The sequence below is a fragment of the Talpa europaea genome (genome assembly GCF_964194135.1).
Source record: "Talpa europaea genome assembly, chromosome: X".
Classification (NCBI taxonomy): Eukaryota; Metazoa; Chordata; class Mammalia; order Eulipotyphla; family Talpidae; genus Talpa; species Talpa europaea.
This window is the reverse complement of record NC_140081.1, coordinates 85,865,765-85,888,343: the sequence shown is the minus strand read 5'-3', so window position 1 is coordinate 85,888,343 and position 22,579 is coordinate 85,865,765. Positions and strand designations below refer to the sequence as shown.

The 22,579-nt window shown below is 43.0% G+C and overlaps 1 protein-coding gene across 2 annotated transcripts in view; it reads left to right on the top strand.

The window, feature by feature from the left end:
- ARHGEF6 (Rac/Cdc42 guanine nucleotide exchange factor 6) overlaps positions 1–22,579 on the top strand; it is a gene marked incomplete at both ends in the record, with an annotated part of 94,296 nt that overhangs the window by 13,522 nt on the left and 58,195 nt on the right. The window contains 3 exons of one of the 2 annotated variants that reach the window (XM_084258615.1): positions 13,047–13,131; positions 15,257–15,378; positions 16,973–17,174. In XM_084258615.1, the coding sequence (XP_084114741.1) occupies positions 13,047–13,131; positions 15,257–15,378; positions 16,973–17,174 (409 nt within the window). Of the gene's footprint in view, positions 1–13,046; positions 13,132–15,256; positions 15,382–16,972; positions 17,175–22,579 lie in introns of both variants that reach the window. The other variant, XM_084258614.1, reaches the window with a different exon arrangement.

Below are 22,579 nucleotides of genomic sequence, written 5' to 3'. Positions count from 1 at the left end.
CTTTGTTACCCTAGCAAACTCAGCACTCTGTAGAGTGTGGCACATGGCCGGTGCTCATAAATGTTTATTAAATTAACGACGGCTAGGATGACTGAATGGTCAGGAGAGAGCTGGGCTGCAGGATGGACGGCCCACCTCTGCACTAAGACTTTGGCACCTGGTGCCTAGGAGACTGCCTGCTGGCCCTCACTCAGAGCCAATGACTTTATTGATGTAACACGCTGGAGTTATGAGTAATCTTATTTTTCCTCCCCAATTTCTTGGTTAGAAATAGCAAATGAGATGACATGTGTGAAAGCACTTTGTAAAATGGAAACCAGTATCTAACTAAGAAGCTCCAGGAAAGGAGATGAGGGGCTGCCATATTGCAGCCACACTGGCAATGGCAGAAAGAGTGCACAGTTGACCCGTGAACAGCCTGGGTTTGAACTGGGTGGGCCTACTTATATGTAGATTTTTTTCTCTGCATTCACAGATGCAATCAACTGCCTGTGTCCAGCGCTGGCTGGTTGAATGCTTGGATGCAGTGTGCAGACCACAGAGGGCTGATGATAAGGGACTTGGGCATTGGTGGATTTTGGTTTGGGGGCATGTCCTGAACCCAACTCACTGGGGATACCAAAGGATGACAGCAGTTAAGGTTTCAAGGATTTTCAACGGTGTGGGAATCAGTACCCCCAATCCCTGCACTGTTCAGGGTAAGTTGCACATATGTGTATGTGGAACACTGAAGAAATGAAATCTACCACTCATCAAGAATGGAGACAGCAAAACTATAAAAAGAAGAATCCCCCCCAACATATAAACATCTGGGGCCTTTGTGTGTGTGTGTGGGGGGGGGTCTGGCCACCCAACATGTGCTTCGTGGCCTAGTGGCTAGAATGTGTGGCTTTCCCTGCCTTGCTCTGGCTTCGATTCCTAATCTGGGAATCTTCTGTTCTGGGAAGTAGTATAGTAGTGTAGATAGAGGCTGAGAGCTGCAAATCTGGACTTGCACTGCCCTGGGCTGGCCACATATTGGGTACGTGGTGGTGGGAGGAAATATGAGGGAAAGGTCACCTTAGTTTTACTAGGCATATACTACCTCCGAGCATTACAGAAGAGAGAGCTGGCAAAGCACTTAGCCTGGAACTCAAGGAAACTCAATAAAAGCTAGTTCCTAGCTGGAATTTTTAATTTAGTGAGTACACTAAGGTTCACAAATGACAATATTACATTTTCCCAAAAAATAATTTCACTTAGTCAGTTATGTTAAGCAAACTCTGTTTAAGAAGTGAGTCATGCTTTATAGAAGTCTGGCATAAAAAGAAACAACTTGAGTGGAGGAGGGTAAACTGAGGACTTCTCCCAAGGTTCTGAGGATTTACACTCAGCTCCATTGAGAATTTAGACGGGCATAGAACTTAAAATGGGGGTTGGGGGTGGGGCAGGATCCAGCCATCTTATTTCTCAGTCCCATGCTTTATTTGGCAGACTGCTAGTTTGTTTGAAAAATGATTTAAAAAATAAAGTCAAAGGTAACATCTTCACATATTTTCTAAAAGTGAACACCCTTCTTCTGAAGGCAAAACAAAGTTGAACAGTTCTGGGAATTTTCGATGAATGGTGATCGCAGGCTTGGCCTCTATTCTCATGCTTAACAGCAGAAACTAATCCTTTCAACATTATTAACATCTTTCACTCAGTAATTGAAGTTCTTTTTTTTCCTCCAAGACTTGAAATTCGCAGTGCTTCGCATCATAGGAAATAATTTGAATTTAGATTAGAGTGTGTTGAAATGTGTTTACAATGATTTATATGCCATATTTTACTTGTCTATTTATCTGGAAGGCTACATAAAGAGTTAAAATTTCAGTGATATTGTAGACCACTGATCTCCATGTATCAGAGACTGGAATTTTTCACTATAATTTCAGATAATATAGGACTAATCTTAAGAGTTTTATCAACTGCTTATAACAATTCATGTTAAGTCTCCAGTGTATTGTCTTCCTGTTCTCAACATTTAGCGTGGCCAATTTTTAGCAGCTGAAAACAATTTGTATATGGTTTCCTTTATAACAATTCAGGACTAGCAGTATGTTTGGGAATCCAGTTCTAACGAGGAACTGGAGAAGACAAAGCAATTGGAGTCTTCTGAGACTATGAATTATTCAGTTGTTAACCACAGTAACTTCTTTAGCTACCATTTTGTGTTCTAATAATAGGAACAGTTTGGACAGAATCCTCTTGGAATTGAAAAATCAGGAAAGCTTTTCACTCTTTTTTAATCTGTGCATGAATTATAAGAATGTAGAAAAAGTATTTTCAGTTTCTCCTGTGTACCTGAATGAAGTAGTTTCACTGTTGTGATTTTTAAAACAAACATTGGGTTGAATGTAGTTTAATATACAGCAAAATTTTGTTAGAAAATTTGGCCAAATGAATTTTCCTGACTGGAGATATATAAGTTACTATGTCTTAAATTTAACTCACTTTAATTTGGTTTTAATGCTGATTCTATTCCAGACTGTTTCTGGGCACAACGGAACACAACATAGTGCTTTATTAAAACCGCACAATCTTGGCCAGCTAACCCCGACTGCAGTCCCATGCTAATTTAGTCATCTGGTCACTGAGGCCCAAGCTTCAGCCTGAGAGGTAGCGACCTTGCCTGCTGTCTATGAGATAGGTAGAGTCTTTGGATGTGACCTTAGGGTTAGTTCCAAAAGGAAATGTAAGGTCTGGTCTTTGAATTGTAAATGAAATAGTGGGAGGTCACTTGTCAGTTTCTGAGGGCCTTTGCTAACCAAATTTGTATTGTTATTTATTCATTGATTCTTATTTATTTTATCGAGGTGATGTTGGTTTACAACACTATGATTTAGGGGTATAAATTCACACCACACCCACCACCAAAGCACCGATAACCCACCACCAAAGCCCATTGTTACCAGCTTCTTAGAGGAGGTGCCTGACACAAACTACCCGTCTGCACTGTGACATTGATATTGCCGCTTCCTCTGCTATCACCTGGAAGACATTATGACAACAGACATCTGTCTGATTAGCTTCAGGCCTGTCACATCTAGGAAGCTGGACCCCACTGTGCAGAAGGGTGTATGGATTCAGGGATGTGGATCACCGAAGCAGCACATAGTCACACATCATTTCTGTTTGACTTCTGGCAGAAGATTTACCTTCCTAATTAAGTTCTGCTTAAACAAATAGAGTAAAATCCCAGCTTTATACTTTCTTGGGGACTTGAATATTATTACAGAGATCAGACATGTCAATCGAAGGATTGGATAGGGCATTAGGGAAAAGAAGGAATTAAATTAAGGTGAGATGAAATGCAGCAGCTTGCAAAGCAGTGAGTGAAACCCTTATTAAGGACTTGTCTCACCCTAGACAATAACATACTCTTTTTCCTATCCCTTGGACGTGTGGACATTATTTTAAGAGGCTTCTTGAAGGTGTCAAGCTGTTAACAACTTTTATGAAGAGCCCAGCCTGTAAAGGAGATCTGAACACTAAGGAATGCTAAAAAATATTCATCTGAGTAAATGTGAAGATCTAACTGGCGTTATTATAAACAATGCATGGATCAGACAGCAGCATCCTATATAGCAAGTCGAAAGGCATTCTGGGAAGTTGTACAAAATGGAAGGTTTTTATAGCCAGACAGAGGGTGGGCCAAGAAGGTTATTAGAAAAAGAAAAGATTGTTTCAAGCTAGGTTGCCTTCCTTAGGGGTAGCCTTGGCGGCAGGGGTGGGGGTGGGGTCTCACCAGGCAGATTATCTCACAAATGTAGACCAGGAAATTCCAACAATGAATTTAGATCTTTAATCTGGTTTGATAACATGGGCCTTAGCACAAGTGACTCCATTTTGGGCCTGTTGTCTTTTTAATAGGAACATTCCATCTTATAGTTTGTCTGTTCTTCATGGTTAGGTCTCCAGCAACCTGAAATCATCATACCAATGATTTCTGAGAAACATATGGAAACCAAGCAAATGCAGTATTTTGCTAACAAAAGAAATAGAATAACTTCTTTGGGAAAATGCACGTTGGAAGAGTATAAATATAACGAGTTTGCATTCTTTGAAGACATGCAGGTGCTTGGAAAAGTGTTCTCGATGGGGGAAAATGATGATCTAGGATTAAAAAAATCACTTCAACAGATACCCAGTGGTTTAGTGGTTGGTGTACTTGTGAGGATGTCTTTATTTTTCAGAGTTTATATAGTGTCCATTTTATTTCATTTGAAAACATGTATGTATTATTTCCTGGCATACAGCAGGTTTCAATTAATATTTGTTGAATGGATAATGATTGGATGAATTCTAAAAAAAAATTATTTGAGATAGCTTGCATATCTGATAATCAATAAGTAGATAATCAAGAGTTGACTTTTACTTTTAAGAATTTATATGTGAGCTTTTAAAAAATTTCTTTTAAAGATTTATTCATTTATTTATGCATAGAAGAACAGGGGTGTAGGCCAGAGATATGGGGGATGAGAGGATTCACCAGAGAGAGTGGGGAGCAGAACAGGCAGATCTACTGAAATACACTGCTGAGGGTCAACTCACTGTTGACCAGACAGGAGTTATTGACTTAATGGCATTTTCTGAGGATATTGTCCTAGTCCTGTTAGCTAGAGAGAGTTCTAAAATAAATAGTGCTTAGAGTGCCTAGGGTATTTGCTCATCCTTTATATGAAAGGACAAGGGAAATGTATGAAGGCTGTGGGGTGTTGATTTGGGATCACGTGCCAAAGCGTTCTTCAATATAAAAGTGCATTATTTCCCAAAAGTTTACTTGTAAGTTATTGTTAGGGGTTCAGAATACATCTCCCCAAGGAAGCCAGCTTCTGTGTGGTGACTGCATGCTCTGGCTGGCCTACAGCCTCCTGCTTACTCACGAATGTGGCTGAACTACAGAACGAACTCCCAGAGACCAAGCGGCAGGTGTGATGCTGTGTTTCTGGGAAAACTTGTTCCGCATTCCAATTCGGAACATTGGGACATAAGTCCCCTTTTCTGAAGGGGAGGGACTTGGGGAGAACACCCCCCAGGTCTGGCACACAGATGCTCCAGCAGCTGAGGCATCAGCTACCCACCCTCGCTCTCAAAACCAGTGTGACTTCTGCAAAGGCTCCAGTGACAGGAGCACAGAGAAGGGGCGGGAAGTGGCCACAGTGACGGACTGATGGAGCTGCAGCTGCTTCTAGGCCTCCCACCTCTTGTCCTTGTCATGGCAAGAACTATTGAGAAGAGATTTCATTTTTCCCATTCCTTCATGTCTACCCTCTTTTGTCGTGAGTGTATCCAAAGCCAGTTGTTCTCTCGGTTTTTCTTTTTAATCCTGTGACTGTCCCCACCAAGACGCCTATATCATTCCTCGTTCATTCTCTTTCCTCAACACTTAATATTCAACTGAAGGGAAATCTCTGTTGAGGAGAAAGCTGCTTCCCCCTGAAGAAGAGCTTGTAAGGAAGAGTGGAGGTCACGAGGCGTGACCACCTGATGTTGGTGGCCACCAGGAAGTAGATTTGGTGACTTTGAAAGGAGATGCCATCGGTACAGGATTACACTCATGGGGCTTCTGCGGAGCTGTACTTTCTGGCTATGGATTTTATGAAATGAAAGTAATTGGGAAACCCATATTAGTTATGTAAATTGACTATAAATCCACCGAGACAAAAGAATATAGATGGTTAAAGCTGGCAACAATCTCCGTCCCAGTGCCACTGTAACAGGGTGGTCCCCAGGAGTCCTATAACACGACTAGGAATTCATAAGTACATCATTTTTAAAAATGACATTTTGAAAAAAATCAACATAAACATTCGATTGTGATGCCCTGGGCTTGCTTTGCTTTGATCCTGTACTAGCCAACACATTTCTAATTATAATTTGGCTTATCATGTAGATTTCTGGGAGAGAGCTGTCTGGCCATAAAATGAGAATACCCAGTCTTATTACTGATTCATTGTTAAGCAAAAATTGGTAAATTGGCATTTTTGGGCTCATCCATTGACCTTTTGTGAACTTGGTTAGTGTGAGCCCATTTTCAAGAACCTTGAGAATTGAAGGCCAGATTCTGGACCTTGGGAATCTAGCCAAAATGCCCCTATTGAGGTGATGGGGCAGCAGGCCTTTCACTTGGCTCCTTTAGTGAAAGACTTCCCCCAGATTCCAGATGGGAAACACAGTCACAGTAAAGCGGCATTGCTTTCCTGAGATGCTCACAACTGCTCAGCAGTGACCGATCTGGGGTTGGAGTCAAAGTCTTCTGACCCCCACACCAGTGCTCTTTTCAATACTTGATGTTACTGCAGCTACATGCACACGTCAGATCTTGTTCCCTAACTTGCTGGAAGGGTGACAAAGGATGGTGAATAAGAGAGAAGACAAATAAGAGAGAATAAGAGAGGTGACAAAGGTTGGTGAATAAGAGAGAAGAGGACATGGTTGCTCTCTTATATTTGCTCCATATCAAGTAGGAACAGTAGTTATTTACAACCAGGCATGGTACAGAGGCCATCCACTGTATTCTAGTAAAAAGAATACCAGTGACTAATTTCTGAGCTAAGAATGTTATTTGTTGCTGACTTTGTGATTACTATTAGTAGTAGCCATGTGGAAGCATCCCAGGTCACGTTCACAGAGCCAGGAGTAGTGCCATCCAGTGAAATATGACTAAGCAGCTCAGATTTGCTTGCTCTGCTGCACTACGTAATGACATTTCCTCCAAAGATCAGGGGTTAACAGAGGCAGAATGCTCAGTTTTGAGAATTACAGAATGTGATTCAAGATGGGCTAAGTTAATTTAAGAGTTTAATCCAATAAAACAATAAGAACATGAGCGAGCTGGAACGTGCCTAAAACATTTGGAATTTTTTTTTCAAATGGGCCTGAGATGTAAAGCTATGTCCATGTGGTCCCACTGAATCACTTGCTTTTTAGTTGATTGGATTTTTACAGTTGAGTGATGGAGCCTATTGTGATCACCCCAAACTCTAAATTAACTTTAAATGGAAGTTGATTGAGTGGTATTGAAGCCACATGGCATTAGAGACATCAGCCGGTCCGGAATTGATCTACAGAGTGGCTTCTCTTAACAAGGATGTCGATTGGACTGTGACGAAAGTCAGGTAGTTAGAGCATGATGCCAAGGAATGATTTAGGTTGGTCCTGCAAGCACGGGCTTCATCCCCTCCCCCCCAACCAACACCTCACAAATATGGACGATGGCTCCCAAGGTGAAACTGATGACAAATAGAAGTAGCCCCGTGTGGCCTTTCTCTGCTCTGACAAACATGACAAGGTGCTCGCTGCATCACAGCTGCCTCTCAGATGATGACAGCATAGCAGTTAGGCAAGGCCTTTGCAAGTAATGTGAGGTTCAGGTCTCAATGTGCTGACTTCCACCTGGATAGAGACGTTTCACTTACTGCTCAGGCCGAGCACAAACAATTACAGTATGGTTTATTGGGGGGAAGTCCACTTTATAACAGTATAAGCATACAGCTCCATTGGCAGAAAAGGAGGTGAGTTATGAACCAACTAGATGAGCTTCTGGAGACCAGTGAGAGTGCACCATGTTGTGGAAGTTGGAATTTCCCTTGTGGCATCCGCTTGCATGGAAGGGGAGGCCAGGGCTGCTTCTCTGGGCAGAGCATCCAGGCAGATGCCAAAGTTGAGGGGCTTCAGAGGCGTGTTATCAGGGCTGCCTATTAATTTGGGGACTTGGCCTCTTGGGCACAGCTAGGTTTGATTAGCTGTGCCCATGGGTCTGTTTATCAAGGTCCTTGTAAACCGGCTCACTTTCTTTTTAAATTAAGTCACTCCAATGCAGGCACACCCCTTCCAACACATGTAACACTGCACAGACGATCGTGTAAGGGAGGTTCTCTCTTCACCACTAGTTGAATTAGTCATCTTAGAGGTTGTAATAAACTCACTGCAGATGGTACAGTTGCTGCTTGTATTGACAGCACCAGGGATTTCTTTCTCTGTGCAAACCCACGGATTTCTTTTTCCTTTTTTTTATGTCTCATGGGAACGTAAAGTATGTATATAGGACTAGAATGCTTCTCAGAACACTTTCTTGAGTATTTTTATTGCCTACATAATTTTCTTGCTTTGTGACTTAATTACTCTGAAGCATAAAAATATGAACTTCTGTGCCATTTCTATTGGCAGACCCCAGCAGTTCAGTACCTAGTATTTAGTGGCTGGAAAATAGGTTTTGCCATCATTGTGGCTATCCAAAATGGGAAAATGTGAGCAAACATTAAAAAATTAGATGCCTTGTCTGATTTCAGCTGTTGATGGGGGATTGGCCCTTACACTGTATGTAAAATTCAAAGAAATCTTTAATGATTTTAATCCCTGTATCTCCTGCATCCCCTGCGGCTGTAATTGCAATTGTAGCTATGGCTGTACTTGAACGTGCCTTAGCACATGCGAGAGTGGGATCGTGAAACCATCAGCAATAGTTTAAAAAGCAATTCTTTCTTGTCTGTGTCTTTTTTTTTAAAGATTTATTTATTTGTTTGTTTATTTATTCAAGCACTGGGTACAGTCAGAAGCCTGAGAGGGTGAGAGAATTCACCAGAGCCAGAGCGGGGAGCAGAACAGGCAGACTGACGAGGTACACTGCTGAGAGGAGCAGCGGGCGGCAGGAGAGGTCTGCGCGCCATGTGGGACCCTCCTCCGGTGGTCGGGGGAGCAGCCGGGGATCGAACCAGTGCCGCAGAGGCTGCGGGCAGCTTCGCAACCCAGCGATCAACCGCTGCGCCACCGGGGAGGCCCACTTGTCTGTGTCTTAATGGTGGTAAATGGAGGGAGCAAATCCTGCTGTTTACTTGACCTTCACAGATCCTACAAAAACTAACCAGCTAATTTCTGGACCAAGATAGATACAAAGTTGAACTAATCTGGGACTCACTTTCCTACCCTACTAATAGAGTCTAGTGAGACACAGAGGTCTAGAAGTTCATGGCTTTGTATTGGAAAACCAGACAGTATAAATGTGCAAAATTGCGTTACCTTCTAACAAAGTAAACCCAGTGCTTTGCAGGCAGAACAGGACAATGGGTTCTCCACTTTGTAGGTGTAAGTGATTGGGATGAGTCCTAGGCAGATGTCCTGTAGTGTAATCTACTTTTCTTTGTTCCCCTGACAACTTGGCCCTGTTGGGGGATTCTCCTTTGCTTTTTCCCAGGTAGGTGGCAGAGCCCTTAGTTTTTGCCCCAGTCATCATCTCTAAACTCACACCTCTCCTTTGCACTAAGGTGTAAAGGACTTACAATAGCTGAAAGTGTTGTGCTCCCTCCCAGTAAGATTTCCATTTTATATCGGATGGTTTCACTTACAGAAGGAACATAGGTAAAGGGACCAGGAGAAAAAAAAGAGACAGAACTACCTGGCAAACTATAAATCAGAGACATTCTACAGGGGAGGAGTCGGGGAGAGGCAGGAGCACAAGAGACTGTGGTAACGGCATGTCTTGGTGGTGGGAATTTTATGGGGACTACACCTGAGAGGAGAATGAACAACATTGTAAAAAATATATATATCAGTTTTTTTAAAAAAGATTTCCATTTAAATAGAGGACCAATCTCACCTGCAGGGAAGAATGGTCTTGGGTGGAATTTTCAATATCATTCAAGTGGGGCCTTGGGAGGGTGTGGCGTGGTGGAGGGTGTTTGTGGTCACATCTGTTCTTTCAACTGCTCTGAAATCATAACTCTTAGGCATTGTCTTCTCCATGGGTCCCTAGAGGCCCCTTCCAACCCCTTCCTGTGTAGCAACTCAGGCTACAGAACAGGCTTGCAGTGAAGACAATGCCTCTGGGTACAATGTGTGTAGGACAATGTGTGTGGGGTTTTCTAAAAAGGGAACTGTGTAAAGTACAGGCAACTTCCCTCAAGCGGATGCAATGATTCTTGCTGCTGCACATTTTCATTTTTTCTGATCAGTTAATTTTATTGGGGGCAGGGTCTGCTCCCTTTTTCCTTCTTGGTTTTTCTCGGCTGGCAAATAATCAAATTAATGTCAGACAGATTGACAAGAGAAAAAGATCAATCTAATTATGTACATCCTCATAGCTACATAGACATGAGGATTCCGAAGATGGTTAGACAAAATGGAGGTACATATGTCATTTTGGACTAAAGAGAAGCAGGTAGGGATTTTGGATTTCAAAGGGAAAGAAGACAATTTACAAAAAGATGAAAAAGATCATATGTCTGGGAAACATAGGTTTGCTGGGTCATGTAAAAAAGGAAAAAAAGAATAGCACAGAGAGCAGTCTTCATGCACAAATTCAACTAGGTTGCTCCTTGTCTACCACACCTGCCTCCTATTGTGTTGTATTTATTTTTTTTAAGATTTATTTATTTATGCATACAAGAGCTGGGGTATAGGCCAGAGGTGTGTGTGGGGTGTGAGAGGATGCACCAGAGACTGAGTGGGGAACAGAACAGGCAGATTGACTGAAATACACTGCTGAGGGGAGCAGCAGGCGAGTCAGGAGAGGTCTGCTGTGCTGTGTGGGTAGCTCCCTGGCCGGGGATTGAACTCATGCTCTCTTGCGCCACCAGGGAGGCCCTACTGTGTTGTAGTTATCCCTGGTGATAACTTCTTTTCTGGAACAGGTCTATCTAAATTCTTTGGGTAGTAGAGGGGCAGGTCATGAACCCTTCCTGGGTCTTTCTAACCTCGATTGATTTCAGAAATGAATCACTATTATTCAAAGCCAGGCATCTTGGGGTGGTCTGCTCTATACCCCACCAATTTGTTTTCAAATTAAAATACTAGTGTAAGTGAATAATGCCTGTATGCCACATGTAGGCAGTCAATTAACCTTGATGAAGAGCAACATAAAGAAAGGGAGAGATTTTTATCACTGCTTTGTACTTATACTTTATTTTTTTTTGTACTTATACTTTAATGTGCTAATATTTATTTCTGCTTATTATTTTAGACTCTACTCATCTCCACCACACCTACGCAACACACACACCCACTGGCACACACATTCACACTCTCATTAGCAGTCACACACTAAAATCAAGTGCATTTTTTGCTTTGCTACCATTTTGGCATCCATGTCATTTACACTTTCCCATTAATGAGTTCTAAGGGGGAGTCAGTGAGTCTGGAATCCCCTAAGATACTGGATTTTCTCCTCATGGTCTATTACATCTGCTTCACCCAGACCTTGGCAAAGTAGAACAGAATACCTATCAATTTATTCCTGGAAAACTTTGAATTTAATATTGTAGCATTCAGAAATATATTTGGGTCACAGTGTCATTGAACTCTAGTAGCACTGGCATAACCCTTTACCAAAAGTATAAGTGTCTCTGGTGTAGGTGTGGTTGGGCTTTTCAGTCATTTTTAGTTTGGATACAGAAGATTCCTCAGTTAAATGAGTAGTAGAATGGTGGATTCCAGAACCGGCAGGCTGTGGAGGGTCACATTTGCATGTGTTATTTGTATTACCCCCGCCCAATTTGAAAAAAAAAAAAAAAGACATTTATATGTTCATTCTGGAGGCAGATTTTAGTTCTCCAAGAACATGTACACAAAGACGATAAAAATGTGTCTTGATGTGGTCCCAGAAAACTTGCTGATTAGAAATAAAACAAATGACTGCCTAATGGGAAGGCCCTTCAAAATCTTAGTTCGGCCCATTACTAGTTCCACATGGAAAAGTACATTTTATTGCCATCATCCCATTTGGGGAAAAAAGATGTAAACTTCTAGACATCTTGGAACGAATTTTTTTTTATTATTATTTTTTAAAGACTTATTTATTTATAAAGAACTGGGGTACAGATCAGAGGCGCTGGAGGGTGAGAGAATTCACCAGAGAGAGCAGGGAGCAGAACAGGCAGACTTACCGAAGACACTGCTGAGGGGAGCTGCGGGCGAGGCAGGAGAGGTCTGCCAGGCCATGTGAATCGAACCCATGCTGCAGAGGCTGCAGACAGCTTCATAGTGCAGCACTCAACCCGCTGCGCCACCAGGAAGGCCCCAAGGAATGAGATGTTTTTAGAAGGGGCATTTCCGCCCAGAAGGTGGGTGTCTGCTTAGATATGTATATCCACATCGCTGGCCGTCAAATTAAGAGAATGGTGCTTGTGTTTCAGAATCCTCCTGTAATTTCAAATGTACACGTAGGAAACTAGAAGTCTCTATACATTTGAATACGTTGAATACATTTTAAAACTAGCAATTCAATTGTATTTAAAACAATAGCTGGCTTCCTCAGTAGGGACCAGCAGCATAAAAGAATGATGGTTGCAACTGGCAAAGTGAATAATTGTATTTATTTCATGCTTTGTGGCTGAGAATTGAGTAGTAGCTTGAAAGCCAGAAGGTGTATGTGGAAGAGTCACTTCAGGCTAGGAAGAACCACAGGCTCAGGCGGGCAAAGCTTCAAGTCCATGAAGATGAGATGAGAGGCGCCAGGTCAAGGCGCAGAAACCAGGAACAAGGCTGGGAGCAAAAGGCAGGCCTGCATGGAGAGTTTGGGTGACATGGAGTTGGGACCTAGAGGGTGGCAGGAGGAGTCGGAGTCACTGCGGCTAGTGGGCCTACTGAGTGCAGTAAATAAATTGTATAGATGAAGATGTGTGAAAGGTTCCACCTCCTGTGTGGACAGTTCGTGGCATTCTGCAGGTGTCAGGCATTGACTGCAGCCACACGTACGAGTTTCCTGTGGGTGGGCTGAGAGCGCTGTTATGTGCAGCTCTGGAGAATGGGCCTGAGCGTGCTCAGGGCATTTCCTGGCGGGCCCTGCCTTCTCAGCGAGCCTCTCATTTCCCATTACCACTGTGCTCTGACTCACCGGTGGCCCGCCACATGTCACTGGGCGCCTCAGCTGCTGCTTTCATTTCTCCCAAAGGTATACAGAGGTTTGGGGCTTGGCTCTTGCACTTTTTTCCCCTCCTGAGAGCTGGAGGAAGTGGCCTTATGATAGTTTGGCTTGTTGAGTTGAATACTTGACAGTGCCTCACACCTTCAATTTTCCTTTCTCATAGGTATTTGATCCCGATGACCTTTACTCAGGCATCAATTTCTCCAAGGTTCTGAGCACTCTTTTAGCTGTCAACAAAGCGACAGAAGGTAAGCAGGGCATGTGATTTATGACTTGGGGGCCGCAGGTTTGCATCTACGTGTTTCTGATTACCCTAGGAACCCACCACGGCCAGGACTGTCCCATTGGTGCACATTTCTCCCCTCCCCCACAGTAGCCCCCGAGGGGTTTACTTTTTATGTGCTTTAATTTTTCGTGATTTAAGATTTAAACATACTTACCACGGATATTATTCTAATGTCCTTAATATGGCGATAAGAACCAAGGGACTATTTCATTCAAAGCTGTTGCATAAGTAACTCAGTATAACAAGACAGAAAATAAAAAGGAAAAGATCAAGTTCCCTTTTTTCATAGTTTACAAAATATAGCCACTACTTCCCCTTCCCCCGTAGACATATTTTTCTCATATTTTGTGTTTGTCTTTGTCTACGTAAGGGAACCCCTCGGTAACCCTGCCCTGGAAATGATACTTAAGATTCATAGTGATTGAAAATAATACCTTTTCTTTAAATGTTCAATACCCACCACATTGGAGGTACGAAGTCCAAATCCTAGTATAGGCAAGAAAATGATAATAAGCTTAGCGTATGATTTCCCTGCCTTGTGAGATGTATGTCAGACAGAGCTGCATGGTGATAATCAGAGGTAAGATGCTTTCTGCCTTTCTCATGGATCTAGCCTGTCCTAAAAGCCATTGGTGATGATCTCACCCAATCTTTGAAACCACCCCAGGGTAGGTACTCTTCTTGGATCCATATGACAGGTGAGGATGTCAGGCCTACAGATGCCCAACCGGAAGCTAAGTGGCAGAGCTGGGATTCGAACCCACATCTGATCGACTCCAGAGCCCGGTGGCCAAACACTGGACTGGCTGCTCAGCCGTTTGGAGAGTCACCAGGCTGTGTGCCTAGCACTGCTGGGTGCTCCAAAGGCAGCGTATGAAATGGTCCCTGGCCTTGAGAAAATGATCATCTATTTAGAGAGACTCAACTTACCCCGTGAAACAATTCAAGAACAAGAGCAGACAATGTGTGGCATATCTAGGAAGCGATCAAGTAATTATAGTTTTAGTCAAAAGAGCTGTATATAATAGCAACAAATGTAAAAATACTTCTCCATAGTTGTTCTTTTGCTATTTGGAAAAAATGCTTTTGAGCTATTGCAAGGCGTATAGCAGAAAGCACAGCTAATTCAAGGGACTATATTTAACACACATGACAACTATCCAGTCCTGGGCAGGGAGGATCGTATAATTCTAACATTATGCCATACAAATTATACGTTCCTTTGCCAAGCTCTCCTAGCAAGTTTTACAGTCTCTTCCCTTGCCACAGATATTTATAAAATACATGGAGGTGAAAGTTAAAACCCACAGCATCAAGGAAATTACTTGGATGCTGAGCTCGTCGCCTAGGGAATGTTTGGACTTTAGACTTTTGCAGTTTATATCTTTTAAAAATAAATGGAGAGGAAAGGAAACCTCATTTGAATTTGTCAAAAAGCCAGCTCCTCTCTTTCCGATACTCTCGGCACACTGAAAACTTCCAGCTCAGTGCGGGTCCGATCGAATTTCACAAGGTTTCAAAGGAAGATTCTGGAATTTGAGTTTTTAAAAAAGTCTTCTAGTCTTGAGACTGCAGACACACTGACTCACTCTCGCATTCTCATCGCTCTGCCCTCCCACCCTGGGGTCCAGGGACATTTTACATTCTGTATGCCATACGTATTGTTACGTGTGAGTAAGAAAAGAACCACTCAGTTATGTCCTAAAAAACAAACAGAGAAATTTGAAATATTTCAAAGTAATAAGAGCCACAAACAGCTGTTTGGTACCCAATATAGTTCTGCCTTGGATAACAGGGCGTACTGTTGCAACTGGTTCAGGAGGCAAGAGTTGTAGGGACATGGGTTGAGAGAAAATGTGGTTCTGTCGCTGTTTTTCATTCTATTGGACAGCAATGGCCAGTAAGTTGGCCACCGGCAAGGGGGGCGGGGGGCGGTGAGCTCTCCGTGACAGGTCCGTGATAGTAACAGGTGGAATCGAGGCCACCCTGCCGTAGATAATGCCCTGTGAAAGATCATGTTCTCTGGTAGATGTTTTTCTGACATGAATGGTTGGTTCCCTTTGACGTGCCTTTTCCTCTTTTCACAGATCAGCTCTCGGAGAGACCATGCGGACGTTCCTCTTCTCTTAGTGCTGCTAATAGTTCTCAGACAAACCCACAGGGAGCCGTTTCTAGCTCAGTTCCCAGGCTGCAGAGGCAGTCAAAGGCAGTGGTAAGTATAATCCCCAATTCCCTCTGCCTCTTTTAAATCCGTGAAGTTGGATTGATATCTGGGTTGCATCTCCATATGTGGTGAGGTAGTCATTCTGTTTGTTTGCGGGCATCCTGGCATAACTAATTTTAAACCTACCAACGATCGTGGTGGGCCACTGGAACAAATCCCAGGCAAGTAGCATGGAGTCAGACGCCTGGGTGGAAGCCCCGAAGTTCTGCCCTTGGCTGTCAGTGTGATGCAATGGAAGCCACCACGACTACTTCCTGCTGGCCGTTGGCTGTCGTCTTCTCTGCCTCTGGTTTATCAGAGGATGAGAATATTGCCTGGCACACAGTAGGCAACCAAGATAACTCAGTTGCTATCATCGACACTGCCACCTTTAGTTTTTCCTTTCTCTTCCCCTGGAGCCTGCGATGAGCTCCAATGTTGGGAGCGCCCACTTACCTTTGCATTTGGTCCTAATGGGAGCTTTTATTTGGGAGGAAATGCTGCATCTTCTGCCCTTTGGAGACCCCTATTTCTTGAACGATATTACTTCCAAAGCACTTAAATTACTTCCAAAGCACTTAACCTTTTGAGATCCCAGGTACCTTTGAGAAGCTGATGAACACGATGGTTCTGCAACCCTTGAGCCCTCGCCATATAAATTTCCCTGCGTATGAACCTATGGGGTCTGCGTTTTGGGGAAAGATCCTTGTGCTCGTCACCTTCTCAAAGGGGCCTGTGACGGCTTCGGAAGTCCGGACTTAGGGAACTGGGGATATTCCATCTTTGCCTGTGACTAAGTCTTGGCCAAATTAAAATATTTTTCAGTAATTGGGAGGTGGGCGTCAGTTTTTATGAGAGCAGGTTAGTACTTAATATTGGTCGTATAATTATGTAAGATTATGTTGTGTGTTGGGTAGAGGCTGGGTGGAATAGTTTTGTTTGCTGGTATCTTTAGATAATTGGTGAGGTGAGAGGGGGAAACAAAAGCTAGACCCCTCCCAAACAGATACTCTCACAAATTCAAAAAGTTGCTTATAAATTTGAGGGATGTATTAACCACCCCCCCCCACACCCCGCCCAGGCCCATTCATGCCAGGCCCACTCTTAACTTAGAAAGTTACGACTGAGATGAAACTAGGCTTTTGTTTTTATTTATTTATTTATTTATTTATTTATTTAATGCATAAAACAACTGGGGTACAGGCCAGAGCTGTGTGTGGGGGGGAATGAGAGGATTCACCAGAGACAGAGTGGGGAGCAGAACAGGCAGATTGACTGAAATACACTGCTGAGGGGAGCAGCGGGCGAGACAGGAGAGGTCTGCCTCGCCATATGGGTTTCTCCCTGGCCGGGAATGGAACTCGTGCTGCAGGGGCTGCGCATAGCTTCATAGGTTGCATCTTAACCCCTTGCGCCACCAGGGTAGGCCCTGAAACTAGGGTTTTATCCTTAGTCACCCCACTTTAGTGGGGTAAATTCATTTAATGTCTGCCCCTGCCTCATCTATTTATTTATTTATTTATTAGTTTGTTTGTTTGTTTGCTTGCTTGCTTGTTTATTTATGCGCGCACTTCATCTGGTGTGGCTTTTGTTTCTCTAGGAGATGACGGAAAATGGAAGTCACCAGTTGGTAGTAAAGGCAAGATTCAACTTTAAGCAGACTAATGAAGATGAACTGTCAGTCTGTAAAGGGGACATCATTTATGTCACTAGAGTGGAAGAAGGAGGCTGGTGGGAAGGAACATTACATGGGCGAACAGGCTGGTTCCCTAGTAATTATGTCCGAGAAATTAAATCCAGTGGTAAGTGAATCTTTTCAGTCTTTTTGAATATGACGCTTGTATTTTCTTGGTATTCTTACTGAAAATCTTGTCATTTTAACTGGTTAACAGAAACTGTTTATACTCGTATGTGTATGTCAAAAATAAGACTAGAACAGAACTGGGAAAAATCTGTGATTAGATATTTTGAAACGAAGTTGTATTTAGATTGCATCAAGACAGCCAAAAACTAAAAAAGCAAAGGAATTCAGAACTCAGACAACTGTTCCACCTTAACTATCCCCCCCTTCTGTCTGCTAAATCTAGCCCATGTGATAGAGTACATACTCCTTCCTGCTACTCTAAGAATTACTGTGCAGAATACAATAATAAGAGAGGCTATGTGCTAACTTCCTTTTTTTAGCCTTAAGCTCTTTAAGCAGGCTAAGACTAAATGTTTCAGAAATGTGTACATGAAATAACAATCATAGGACTGCAGGAAGCTCTCTGGCCGCTCTGATTCTAAATAAGATTGTCCTGAGCTCATTGTATACTTCTAATTGCTTATCCTTTTTCCTAGTAATACCCAGAGAATGAAATCTAATCATGTTTCAGTAGACTTTCTAGAGCTTTCTTAGGTAACTTGTCTTTTATTATTAAAATAAAGTAGGCCCTGCTTATATTACCAGAAAAAAAAGAAACCTTTTCAAAAATCAGATTTTATTGATTTACCATTCATTTACAAAACTATATCACTTCACACCTTGACAAGCCCACATACTTCCCTTGCCCTCCACCATATTTACCCCTTTACACTCCCTCCCCGCCCCCCCCCCCCCCCCCGCCCCGTCTTCTACCGGCTGCTAACCATCTTATTTTTCATGTCGTCTAAGAGTTATTTTTGTTGTGTTTTACAGTTTGTTTCCTTTGGTTATTTATATTCCACAAATGAGAGAAACCACCCTGTGTCTTTCACTTTCTGACTTATTCACTTAGCATCATCTCCCTGAGCTCCATCTATATTGTTGCAAAAGGCACGATTTCATCTTTTTGCACAGCTGAGTAGTATCCATGGAGCATATAGAATACGATTTCCTTATCCAGCCATCTGTATGCCTTTAGGTTGGTCCCATGTCTTAGCTATTGTGAATCACGGTGCCAGGAACATAGGAATGTATAAATCTTATCATAGTAGTGTTCTTATATCCTTTAGATAAATGCCCAGAGAGAAATGCTGGCTCCTATGGTCTTTTCATATTCAGTTTCAGAAAAACCGTCGATATATAAAAAAGTCACATTACTGATAAAAACAGTGTCCATTTATTTACATTGTAATCAAAAAATTCTTTTAAAAAATATTTGCCCAAGAGCTGTTTTGAGTGGTTCATTCCTCGGTGCATTTTTTCTTTTGTACATGTCTTAATTGCTTTTTAATGCCTTTGATTTAATGTTATTAATAAAATTATAGGCCTCTGTAAATAAATTAAAACATGACAGAAATAGATAGTGACGATAATAAAGATTCCTCTCTCCTTTGCCTCCTCCACCAAATAACCACTGTTAGTTCTTTTTTTCTTTTTGGTTTCCATATTTTAATTTTTATTCTGTTTTACTTTTATTTATTTTTTTGGTTTCCATATTTTTATTTTTATTCTGTTTTATATATTTTTTTACATCATTTTTCATTTTTGCACAATGTATGTATTTTCATCTTGGTTATAGTCCCCATACAATTCCTACCCCCCTTGTTTTGATCCTACTACCTCCTCCCCCCAGCCCGTAGTGTGTCTCTGGTTTATAGTTGCTTACACTAAAGATACAATTTAGTTTGCACACTTTTCTGGGTTGTATATTGGTTGGAGGACATCTCTAATAGAATAAGTCTTTGCTAGTAGATTTAGAATGATGTAGGTATGCATTTTCATTCTGGAAGTCTAGAAGTTTCTGTTGAGCCGTGAAACATTTTTACAACCCTCGCCTAGAATTTCCTTGGCTGTAATGATTTTCACAGCTGATTTTTACCCCTTCCTACTTCTTTCAGTTGGTATAATCTGATTGTCAAACTCTCCAAACAGATCCACTCCTTGAGTAAATGTCTTCAGCTGCAAAACTAAAGGATCAGGACCCACTGGCTTGCCCAGGAATCACAAGCAATTTTGAAGGGACAGGGAAGAGACAGACAACAAGGTCTTACGATTGTGTCCTTCACGATAGTGTCCACTCCCTAGCCAGTTTGTTCCAGCTGTTTGTCCTGGTCTTCTGGCCCCTCCTTTCCAGCTTCTCCTATCCAGTCATGCTTTGCTCCTCGAGGTTTCCATCAGCAAGGGGGCTGCACATGGGATGGTGGCCCCAGTAGGCTCTGCCACAGAACCGAGGCGTGTAGTAGGCCGGGCCATCTAGGTTTGTGTCATCACACTCTATGACACTCTAACAGTGACAAAATTCCCCAAAGATGCATTTCTCAGAAAGAGTCCTCATTGTTCAGTGATGCGTGGCTGTACTCTCTTTGGTTTAGAACTCAGTTAAGACTCACATGGCAAACTCTAGCTCTGATCTGAGCACAGAGGTAACCCCTCACGTCAAGGATAGGTCAGGATAGCTGGGGCTAGGAAGCCCGATGGTCAGGAAATGCCTGGGGCTAGAGAGGCGGGAAGGGCATCTCTGCCAGCTCACTGCAATAGCCCACTCAGCGCTGTCCCTGCTCCTGTCCTTGTCATTCCTATAATTGACTTTGAACTCAGTAGCCAGAGTGATTTTTCAAAGTGTAATTTTGAGTAACAACTCCTGATCTCAAAAAAAAAAAAAAAAAAGTAAAAGCCAAGATTGACCCAGTAGCCTGCAAGCCTCCCCAGGACTTAGCCTCCCACTGTTGCCTGTACTTACACCCCTTTTTATTTTTATTTATTTATTTATTTATTATTTAGTTAGTTAGTTTTAAAAGATTTATTTACTTTTATACCAGAGCTGGGGTATAGGCCAGAGGCACGGAGCGGGGAGAGGATTCACCAGAGGCAGAGCAGGGAGCAGAGTAGGCAGATGACAGAAATACACCGCTGAGGGGAGCAGCAGGCATGACAGGAGAGATCTGCCGCGCCATGTGGGATTCTCACCAGCCGGGATCGAACCCGCACTGCAGAGGCTGCAGACAGCTTCACAGCGCGGCGCTCAACTCGCTGCGCCACCAGAGAGGCCCTACACTCCTTTTTAGAGGCACAGTATAGGACTGCCTGCTTGTTTTAATTTAGGTGGGGTCTCTCACAGCCAGATTTTATCTGTCTTCACTTTTAACTTTCAGTCACTCTATCTCAAATGCCCCCATCTTTGGATCCGTCTGGGTCATTACAATATCAGTAAGGATGATGGTGTGGGGTTATAATAATCTGCCCTTGGACTCTGCCCCTGAGGACCTTACAGGCCAGTAGTCAGGATAGGGGTGCTCACTGCCAAATGACAGGCTAGGGCAGAGTAAGTAACACAGACAAAGCTGTAATCATGATGCTTTGGAGGAGTCAAGAGAAAATTCTATTACAATAGAATTGGACAGGGTCTTAAAGAAAGAAATTCTTCTAACTGGTAGAAGATGGTTATGGGGAGTAAGTGAAAGTATGGAAGGAGGAGAGCGTGGGGTGGATGGTTGGATGATTTGGGTTGAGACTTAGGTGAGTGGAGAGAGAGTGGGGCCTTGAGCTGGAGCTACATTCAGAAGGGTGTCCATGAAAAAGTCTTAAGCAGGAGATAGCATGTGGTTTAGAAAGATCTTTGTAGTGGTTGTGTGGGAGCTGGATTGCAGGGAAGTGGTGGGGATAACCGACGAGGATGTGGGGAAACCGGCAGAGGCTGCGCTAAGGCAGTCGTCCAGATCGAAGAGAATCCACGTGGTGGTGTGGAGTACTTGGTGATCATGGAGGGGAAGAGAAAGTGGACGGAGAAGAACATAATGTTAACATAGAATCAAGAAAATTGGCTGGTGGTTGGTTATGAAGGAAGGGGAAGGGGATAACTCGAAGTCCAGGCATCCGGCTTGATGGCGAGCTCCTCGGGGCAGGCGGTGTCACGGCCGAGCCAACCAGCCAGCAAAGGTTGCTCTGCCGTGAGCAGTATATGAGGCTGTGTCCTGGGCGCTGGCAAGGCCAAGAGACCTCAGGCGTCACTTTTGTCCTCATAGTTTAGTAAGGGGGAGACACCGTTGGAATATAGCATGTAAGTTTAGGGGGGGCAATCTAAGCCATTATGATTGATCAGGAAGAACAAAAGAAGGATCTGTGACAGAAATGAGCAGAGTGAGCTCAGGGGACAGTAGACGAGATGAGTCTGATGTAATCAACATGTCTTGTTGGGAAAGTAGCTGTTGGTCTTTGTTGACTTGAATTCTTGGCCGCCCCAACTCCTGCTGCTTCTGCAGAATAGTGAGTCGGCCAGAACCTATCTAGAATGCTGCCGGGGTCATTATCGATTCCACCAAAACAGCTGCACTCTTTTCTATTTGGTCTAGAAAATATTTGTTGATTTTTTTATTCCTTTCCATGAAGTCTGCATTGATGTGTGAGCCTAGGAAAAAAGATTTGTCTTTAAGTAATTAAAAAAAAAAGATTTACAGATGAAATGGATATGACTTAGAAATGAAACCTTCCATTTAGAGTTTTAAACCCCCACTGTCATAAAACCTGCTGTGACCTCCAGCTACTGACTCGAGTCCACATGTAACACTGAGGTCACACAAACTGTAATTCTGACATATTCACCCATGGTGGCCTGGGGTTGCTACTGTATGTCCTTTTATAATGTCTTAAAAACCAAACAAAGCAACCCAGCCCCACAACCACCTCCCTCCAGCAGGTTGCTGGCCCTGGGATGCTGTGCAGAGTTTTCTTTCTGTGTGGCTGTCATGGACAAGAGCACTTTATGCTCTGCTGCATTTGCCCTTGGGGAGTGGCATTTTAAGTTTTAAATTCCACTGTAGCTTTTGTCTAGAGATAATTATGGATGAAGCCTTGGGGAAGGCTTCTTCCCTTTCATGAGGATGAGACAGATTTCAGAGGACAGGTAGAACCACCAATCTAAAACAATAGAAAGCTAAGAAATAGAATATTTGAGTATAAAACACACATACACACACATTTCCGTTCAACATGTGCATGGAGCTGAAGGTGGAGTAGGCATCTGTGACCTTGATGATAAAAGCTTCTCATCAAGGACTGGACATTGGTGACTTTATGAAGTCATTGTTGTTGTTGGTTTTTTTTTTTTGGTTTGTGTGTGTTTTTTTTTTTTCCTTAAGATTTATTTATTTATTTATACAAGCACTGGGTTCAGTCAGAAGAGCGGGTGGGTGAGAGGATTCACCAGAGCCAGAGTGGAGAGCAGAACAGGCAGACTGATGAAGTACACTTCTGAAGTGGAGCAACGGGCGTGGCAGGAGAGGTCTGCGTGCCATGTGGGACCCTCGC